This window comes from Panthera uncia (genome assembly GCF_023721935.1).
Source record: "Panthera uncia isolate 11264 chromosome A3 unlocalized genomic scaffold, Puncia_PCG_1.0 HiC_scaffold_11, whole genome shotgun sequence".
Taxonomy (NCBI): domain Eukaryota; kingdom Metazoa; phylum Chordata; class Mammalia; order Carnivora; family Felidae; genus Panthera; species Panthera uncia.
Window position 1 is genome coordinate 26554583 of NW_026057578.1, and position 9315 is coordinate 26563897.

The following is a 9315-nucleotide window of genomic DNA, read 5'->3' on the forward strand; positions in this document are numbered from 1 at the left end:
AAGGAGCTTACTTAACTTTCATTACCTTGTAGCACATAGAAAAGACGATGCCTTGTTTTCTGTGTATGACGTGGGGTCTTGGAGGGTATCAAGGTGAGTCATAAAAAGGGCTGACATATAGGAAAAAACAAACCTCTCTGGCTGTCGTGTGACTTCTTCCCGCTGGGCCCTAACAGGTGAAAGTGGATAAAGGCAGGCGTGTCAGCTCAGGGGTGCTGGTCCGGCTGTGGGCGGGCCGTAGTCAGGGCAGTGACCGAGAAGTCCGAGGGAGGCAGGCTGTTCCAGGGCTGCGTGTAACTGTGGGACGCTGAGGCACGTGTAAGTGACGTGTGCTCCATGTGATGAGAGGGGGCAGAGAGTCCAGACCTGTCCTCCTTTGCTTGTCACCTCCTCAGGCCAGACACCAGCCCGTGAGCCACCTGAAGTCATGAAGCGCTTTTTGCTAACTTTGGCTGTGCTGCTGCTCTTGTCCTGGGTCATTCCAGGTAACCTAGACCTCTTTGGGGGAGGGTCGGGGGTGGGTCTCAGCTGGGGACCCCCAGCGCCTGGGAGGACGGGCTGGGCTGGTGGGCGGCAGAGCGGAACACCGCTCATCCGGGGAAGAGAGAGGAGCCCCCAGATCCTGGGAGAGACCCTGCCCCACCACTTACCAGCTCTGTGATGTCCCCGGGGAACTACCTGGCCCCTCCGAGTTGCAATGTCTCGTTCTTCCGTTTAGAATAAATCAGGTTCAAGAGATCCACATGGAACACAAAGAAATTTTATGCAACCGATGTAGCTTTTTAAATTTATTTTTTATTTTTTAATGTTTATTGCTGAGAGAGAGAGACAGAGAGATGGGGCATGAGCAGGGGAGGAGCAGAGAGAGAGGGAGACACAGAACCCGAAGCGGGCTCCAGGCTCCCAGCTGTCAGCACAGAGCCCGACACGGCGCTCGAACCCACAAGCCGTGAGGTCATGACCTGAGCCGAAGTCGGACACTTAACCAACTGAGTGGCCCAGGCGCCCCCGAATGCAGCTTCTTTATTTTCTAAACCCACGTAAGAGGAGGGCTGGCGCTCAGCCAGTCTCCTTTTCCCGTGGCAGGTGCCAGTTCTTAGGCACCGAATGTCACCTGCCGATTTTTCTGCCGGCTCCCCCTGACCTCCACTCCTCGGTCAGCTCCAGGGGCCAAGGGCAGGAGGTCAGGTGTGGGAGGAGGAGTGGGGGAAGGCTGGGAAAGCAGGAAGGAGGCAAGGCAATAGTGACCTCTTCTCACACGAGTCCCTGAAATCACTTGGCTTTTGTCCCACTTACAGCTGCCCGAAGAGAGACAGAATCTCCTAACTCCCGTTGCCCGTCTGTGCCAGGCCCTGTACTGGAGCCTTGGAAAGGTTTTAAGTAGAGAAGAGCCCATGGCAAACTTGCCCAGCCCAAGGTGCTAGTGCTGTCCCCTCTTTGTGATCTGACAGAAGCTGCTACCCCTGTCACCCTCGGCGTCTCTAACTTTCTATTTAATCATGTTCATTACTAGTCCTGTGTCGATAAATGTGGTTTATTTTGGAGAGAGAGAGACAGAGACAGAGAGTGGGGCTCGAACTCACGAACCAAAGGAGCGATCATGACCCGAGCCAAAGTCGAACGCTTAACTGACTGAGCCACCCGTATCTTCCTTTCTTTTTAAACACAGCCTCTTTTTCACTCTGTATTTCTCTTATGCCATTATCTGCTAATTACTTGATCATGTATTCCTTCTAGTTTAGTCTGTACTAATAAAGTGATTTTTTTAAATGTACAATTTTTGGGGCGCCTGGGTGGCTCAGTCGGTTGAGCGTCTGACTTCGGCTCAGGTCATGATCTCACGGTCCGTGAGTTCAAGCCCCGCATCAAGCTCTGTGCTGACAGCTCAGAGCCTGGAGCCTGTTTCGGAGTCTGTGTCTCCCTCTCTCTCTGCCCCTCCCCCACTCATGCTCTGTCTCAGAAATAAACATTAAAAAAATTTTTTTTAATGTACAATTCTTTCCGAGATACCACCGTGTCATATCTGAAGTTTTTTTCATGCTAATGGCTTTTATACGCTCTTCATTTGATCCCCACCACAACTGTCTGAGGCAGGTTCTGTATCTTCTTTTTAGAAAAGAGGAAATCGGTGCTCCGAGGAAGGAAGTAACCTGCTTGAGTTCTTCTAGTTGGCTGCGGTATAGACAGATTTCAAAACCCAGGTGGATGGGTTCCGAGAGTCCGTGTTCCTAAGTGTTATGACCGGACCCCACTGACCCTTAATTATTATGACCCGCTGTACCCATGAGACGGAACATTCAGGAAGAGCAGTGAGTGGCATGAGTGTCCAGAAAGGATGTGAGACTTTACCACCGCCCTATAAATCGTGGGAGGTGACTCCATGTTCTAGGGTCTTCTGTGTGGCTATTAGCCCTCTCAAGCCAGGACCTAGCGCCCCTCAGGACTGATGTCGGCTTCTCTCCCTTTCTCCCCTTTGTATCAGGCAGCACTGAAAAATGCTGGAATCTTCATGGCTCCTGCCGTGAGAAATGCATCAAGAATGAAAAGGTTTACGTTTTCTGCATGAGTGGTAAACTGTGCTGCGTGAAGCCCAAGTTTCAGCCAAAGTCGTTACAGTCGTGAATTAGTGCTCTGAGCCCGAGGGCACAGAAATGAAGAGAACCCTGCCCCGAGTCTGACCTCAGCAGATTCCTGAGCTTGATTAAAATACCTTTGGATGTTTTCTGTGTTCGTCTCTTGGCACACCTAATCAAAGTCGAGTAGAAGGAAGGCTTGGGTAAGGAAGTATATATAGGAGAGGAAACCAGATCTACTGTATGTTAGATGCATCTATGATCTCATTGTCCCTTTAGACCTACCTGAGAGGTAGTTACGGTTATCAGTTTTATTTTATGGATAGGGAACCTGAGGATCAGAGTAGTGAAGTGATTTACTCAGTGCCATTCACATAACTATCATGGGGAGATGCTGGGATTACATACCCGTCCGCGTACAGGCTTAGAAACAGCTCCTCGCCTCTTGGACCATGGCAAATATAAACAGAGATGCGTATCGTATTTATTTGAACCCCTGAGATAGGAAGCTGGGGCAGGCAGTGTTACAAGGGGTCTTATGTTCTAGGATTGCTGTAGAAGCTGAAGAGTTAAGCTGAAGTTATATTCACTCCCAGGCCTGATTCTTAATCCATTGTTTCTTTCTATGTGTATTAGTTTAATTTTTTATACTTAGTTTGGATTTTCATCAAAGCCAAACATAGTTTTAGGACTCAGCTTTGAATAAGGGGCTATAATAACATATAGCCCACACATCTCCCTTTCTCCATTTCTTGGGTTCCAAAGAGAACCACTTTCATATCTTTTAAATCTTTTATTTATTTTGAGAGAGAGAGAGAGAGAGTACAAGCAGGGGAAGTCCAGAGAGAGAGGGAGAGAAAGAGAGAATCCCAAGCAGGCTCCGCACTGACTGCACAGAGCCCGATGCGGGGCTCGAACCCATGAACCGTGAGATCATGACCTGAGCCAAAACCAAGAGTCGGACGCTTAACCGACCGAGCCACCCAGGTGCCCCTCATATCTTTTAGTTGTTTCTTTGGATTTCACTCCATATCTCTAAGTAATATGCTTACTTACTATTGTTATTTCCTTTTTTTTTTTCATTTTTACGTATTCCCCATTGAATTCCTGATATGAAAAATGAGAATTTAACTGTCTGTTATCTCCTCTGAATAAGGTCAGAACAATTAGGTAGCTTATCAATTTTATCTGCCTGGAGTTGGACTTGCTCCAGACTGAACTGGGTGCCTCCAGACCCGCTGCCATCCTGGGTCTCCGTTGACATCATTCTGGGGATTCTCTTTGATTTTCTCCTGTGATAAATGCCCTGCTTCCTGGATCCTAGACCTTTCTTGATCTGCCCCTTTACTTTTGGCAGAGTACCTCCTGATGGCCTCTGGAAAACATCTGGCCTCCGTGTAGTAACCTCACACTCGGTTAGTAGTTTGGTTGCTCGTTCCATATTGGAAATGATTTCCTCTCAACATTCTGAAGGCATTGTTGCATTGCCTTTCAACATCTAGTGTCACCATGGAGAAATCCGAGACCATTCCGAAACTCGTCTCGGTATTATAAACTGTTCTTTCTCTCTGAAAGCTTTTACGATTTTCTCTCTACTGCGGGGTGTTGAAATTTCATCATGATGTGCCTAAATTTTTTGTAGGATTATTTTAATCAATTCTACTCAGCACTCAATGGACCCCATCAGTTTGGAAATGCATGCCCTTCAATTCTAGAACATTTTTTTCCTTGACTTATTTCTTTGATGATTTCCTGCCTTTTGTGTTTCTTGCTTCCTATTTATGTAACTCTTTTCTTCCTTCCTTCCTTCCTACCTTCTTTCTCTCCTTCCTTCCTTCCTTTTCTAGAATTCTTATTTTGCAAATGTGGGATTCCCTAATTTTCTCATTTTCTTTTTTTTTTTTTTTAATTGAGAGAGAGAGGGTGCAAGTATGGGAGGGCAGAGAGAGAGAGAGAGATTGAGAGAGAAGTGGGGCTCACCCGCAGCAGGGCTTAAGCTCACCTGATGTGGGTGGGACTCGAACTCACCAACTGTGAGATCGTGACCTGAGCTGAAGTCAGAAGCTTAGCTGACTGAACTATCCAGGCACCCTCATTTTCTCATTTTCTTATATTTTCTCTACTGCTTTTATCTCATTTAATCTAATTTCTAGAAATTTTATCTTCGTACTTTTATTCACTAAAATTTTTTTCTTATTCTTTTTTCTTTTTATTGATTTATTTTTTTAATGTTTGTTTTTTAAGAGAGAGAGAGAGAGAGAGCACAAATGGGGAAGGGGCAGAGAGGGAGGGAGACACAGAATCTGAAGCAGGCTCCAGGCTCTGAGCTGTCAGCACAGAGCCCGACCCGGGGCTCAAACTCATGAACTTCGAGATCATGACCTAAGCTGAAGTTGGATGCTTAACCGACTAAGACACCTAGGCGCCCCTTTTTCCTTTTGTAAATTAATTAATTACTTAATTTTTGAGAGGGAGAGAACTCGAGTGAGCAAGGGGCAGAGAGAGAGGGAGAGAGAGAGAGAGAGAGTATGGAGCCTGGGGCGGGGCTTGAACTCATGAACCGTGAGATCATGACCTGAGCTGAAGTCAGATGCTCAGTCGACTGTGCCACCCAGGTGTCCCTTTTTTCTTTCTTTTTAAAAATAATCCTGTCCTAGTTTCATGGTATTAATAGCTTCTCTCATTTTGATGATTTTTCCGATGACGATGACGTTGTCTCCTGCATAATCTACTTCTTTTCAGTTGCTGTTATTATTATTATTATTTTGTTGCCACCCATCCCTCTCTTCCTCCTCCTCCTCCTCCTCCTCCTCCTCCTTCTTTTTCCGGTATGTTAGAAGCTTTCCTCATCTGGTTAGTAGTTCTTGGTTATTTGCTTATATTGTGAGTGGGCCATGACCAACTGGCTTCATTTATCAAAGAACACACAGTACCCGTGTCTTCAAGTCTTTTTTTCCTCTTGGACTGGTCAAATCTCCCCTGGAAGAATCCTCTGCAATCTTTATGACCTGAAAGTGTGCGTTCCTCTTGAATTCGTATGCTGAAATCCCAACCCCCAGTGGGATGGCGTCAGGAGGTGGGGCCTTTGGGCGGTGCTTAGAGTCCTCATGAATGGGATTCATGTCTCTATAAGAAAAGACCCCAGAGAGCTGTCTCACCCTATCTGCCCTGTGAAGACAGTGAGAAGAGCCTATGAATAAACCAGGAGGCAGGGCCTCACCAGACACTGAATCTGCTGGTGCCTTGATCTTGGACTTGCCAGGATCCAGAACTGGGAGGAAAAAAAAAAATGCTTATTGTGTAAGCCACCCAGTCAATGGTAGTCTGTTATAGCAGTTGAAACAGAAGCAAACACAGTATCTGTATCTTCAGGGTTTTTTTCCTCTGGGATTGGTCAGATTTCCCTGGACACTGTCCTCCAAAATCCTGCTCAACATGTACAAATCTGCCTGTCAGTGTCTTCAAAGCGGAGATGGGAAAGAAGGCCAGATCTTACCCTTAAATAGGTAAAACTTCACTTAACTCTCTTCCTGTGTTCAATACGATCCCCCTGCTCTCAGAGGGCGCCTTGTTGCCTCCCCCCATCCAGAGACCACGTGTTAGCCTCTTCAGATAAGAAAGCTCTCGTTTTCTGCTCAGATAAGAGGAGGATTGTCAGTGTGACACGGGAGAGGAGATCTGGGCTGTGCAGATTTTCAGCAACTGGGCAAGGCTGTAGGGCAAGGATGTGGGCTGGTGTCCACCTCTGGGAAGTACCACAGGCCGGTTCTGAGGCTGCCCAGCACAGAGCCTAACGTGGGGCTCCGACTCACGAACCGCGAGATCATGACCTGAGTGGAAATCGAGAGTCAGACGCGTTACTGGCTTTGTTTTTTATAACACGGTCTGTATCACTTACAAACCTTCCCTCCTCCAGACAGTGGAAATCTGATTGCCATCCAATCAGGGCCCCCTGATTTCCTGAGTTCCTCGAGGGACTGAGAGGGGAAAGTGATGTTATCAAGATGGTGGCATAGGTTGTTCTAAACTTCAGTCCCCTTTACGGAAAGACCAACTAGCCGCTATCCATAGACAGGACGGCACTGTGGAAATCTGAGAACTTGGGGGTAAGATTGAAGCACCCCCGGACCTCAGAAAAGGAGAAAAAACATACACTCTGATGGTACCCTGCCCCCCACCCCCCGCCCAAGGCCAGCACAGTGTTGCAACAAGAGGGATACCCGGGGTCTATGGTTTCTCCAGGGGGAGAAAGCGAACCTAAGCTGGGCATCCAGCTGGGCCTTGTGGGCTGCTTCCAGAGGGGCTCGCTAGGGTCTTGCTTCACGGGGATCTTTGGGAGGAATCTGTACGGCTTGAGTACTGGGGATCAGGTAGAGATGGAGAAGGGAGCGGGGCTTACAGCAGCCAGTACCCGCTCTCGGACTGCATTCCTGCTTGCAGCAGACCCAAGCAGAGATCTCAGCCAGCATTTCTGTCCCTCTGCAGAGCCAGTGATTCCAAATGGCTAGGGAGCTCAGCTGCCAGCTCCCTGGCCAATGATGCACACTCTATGGCTTGCTCCAGCCGGGAAGCAAATTTGCAGCCCTCGCCAACTGCTGAGTATAGCCTTCGGTCCTGCTGACCAGGAGCCTGGTCGGAGACCCTGGCAGCCTGCTGCAGCCCGGCCTGAACACGGAATCCAGCCAGCGGCACCGTGTGGCCCCAGGAGATAGCCTGAGATCCCAGCGGGGCTAATTATGGAGCCCCAATCCCCACCCCCAGCCTGTAGCTGGGCCCAAGTGTGGAGAACACTCAGTGGCACCACCCCGTCAGGAAACGCAGCCTGAGATCTCATCCAACCAGAGGGGACTGCAGAGCCCTTGTAGTGGTTCCTCTCGACCAGGGGCCACAGCCAGCAGCCCCACTCGACCACAGAGTCCAGCCGGCCACAGCATCCCTACCTCCTGACCTCAGAGAGGGTCATACTCAGCTGTGGAAGGTTGCAGGCTCTTCCTCTGAGGTCAGCAACAAGACAAAGGTGCCCGCTCTTGCTACTTACATTTAATATAGTCCTACAAGTCTTCACCAGAGCAATCTGGCAAGAAAAAGAAATGAAATGTATCCAAACTGGAAGGGAAGAAATGAAGTTTTCTCTGCAGATGACATGATTGTGTATCTAAACACGTCCTTAAAGGCTCCACCAAAAAGCTTAGGACTAATCGACAAATTTAGCAAGGTTGTAGGACACAAAACCAACAGACAAAAATCAGTTGTGTTTCTGTACCCTCACAATGAATTATCTGAAAAGGAAAGAAAGAAAGACAATCCCATTTAGGGGCGCCTGGGGGGGGCTCAGTCGGTTAAGCGTCTGACTTTGGCTCAGGTCATGATCCCACGGTTCGTGGGCTCGAGCCCCGTGTCGGGCTCTGTGCTGACAGCTCAGAGCCTGCAGCGTGCTTTGGATTCTGTGTCTCCCTCTCTCTCCGCCCCTCCGCTGCTCACGCTCCGTCTCTCTCTCTCTCTCTCCCTCTCAAAAATATAAATAAAAACTCTAAAAAAAAAAAAACCCAAACAACCCAATCCCATTTACAATAGCATCAAAAGCAATAAGATACTTCAGAAGAAATTTAACCAAGAAGGTGAAAGATCTGTATATGAAAATTACAAGACTTTGATACAATAAATTGAAGAAAATACAAAGAAATGGAAAGGTATTCTCGTGTTCATGGATCAGAAGACTTAGTATCGTAACTGTGTCTATACTACCCAGAGCCACCTTGGATTCTGTGCAATCCCTATCAAGATTCCAACGACATTTTTTTTTTTTTTATAGGAAAAGAAAAAAAAAAAAAAAACAGTCCTAAAATTTGCACGGAACCACAAAAGATCCTGAATATCCAGAGCAATCCTGAGAAAGAACAAAGCTGGAAGCATCACACTTCCTGATTTCAAACTATATTGCAAAGCGATCTTTGGTCATCAAAATAGTATCATACTGGCCTACAGACATGTGCCAAACATGCTGCTCAGGGCTGCTGAGCCAGTCCCGGCAGAGAGCCTCCCCTGCCCGGCCCGGCCGTGAACCCCAGAGACCCCTGTGCACAGCAGCCTTCACTGCAGAGACCCCAATCTTGCCTCTGCTTCCGTTCCTCATCAGGAAAAGGAGGAGCATAATCATCCCTATCTTGCAGGGTTGCAGGGAAGATGAGGTAAACTAACATGTATAAACCACTCAGAATAGTTTCTGGCACGAGGAAGGACACCATAAGTGGTAACTCTTATTGTAAGTGCTTTTGGCCTTTGTACCTGGCTCTCTCTCCCTCTGAAGTTAAGTCTTCACAAACAGGGGCTGATCTCACTTTCTCGGCATCCCCAGCAGGATTGTTATTTTCTCGTATCTGCTATCGTGGAAGCTCTGGTTCTCTCGAGGCTGGCTTGTACTTTGTCAAAATTCAAAGACGCGGTCCTGAGTGTTTTTTTGTTTTGTTTTGGACTCATTGTCGGTAGCTGTTGGAGGGCAGAAATCAGGATGCTGGGTAAAGGTTACAGGAGGGTAAATTCTGGTTCGATAGAAATAGACTCCTAAAATGACAGGAGTCCAAGCATGGAATGTGCTATCTTGACATGTACTAATTTTTCCATCACTGAAAGTGTTTTAAAAGAAAGGGGGAGGATTGGTTAGAGTGAACTTTTGCTTTCGATAACATAAGACATGAGACAGCCTCTTAGTTCTGAATTCTAAGAATCTATGCTCAAAAACTAA

General features: G+C 47.5%; 1 protein-coding gene across 1 annotated transcript; it reads left to right on the top strand.

The window, feature by feature from the left end:
* Window positions 1-294: 294 nt before the first annotated feature.
* LOC125935972 (beta-defensin 122-like) lies at window positions 295-8498 on the top strand. Its single transcript, XM_049649814.1, has 3 exons — window positions 295-485; window positions 2483-2619; window positions 8400-8498. The coding sequence occupies exons 1-3, from the start codon at window positions 428-430 to the stop codon at window positions 8496-8498; spliced, it is 294 nt and encodes a 97-aa protein (XP_049505771.1). The 5' UTR covers window positions 295-427.
* The last annotated feature ends 817 nt before the right edge of the window (window positions 8499-9315 follow it).

Excerpts from the sequence above, each read along its gene's own strand:
- LOC125935972 (XM_049649814.1), top strand. The coding sequence starts at position 428 with ATGAAGCGCTTTTTGCTAACTTTGGCTGTGCTGCTGCTCTTGTCCTGG. Across the intron at positions 486-2,482 it reads CTTGTCCTGGGTCATTCCAG|GCAGCACTGAAAAATGCTGG; the intron begins GTAACCTAGACC and ends CCTTTGTATCAG. Across the intron at positions 2,620-8,399 it reads AGCCAAAGTCGTTACAGTCG|AAAAAAAACAGTCCTAAAAT; the intron begins TGAATTAGTGCT and ends AAAGAAAAAAAA.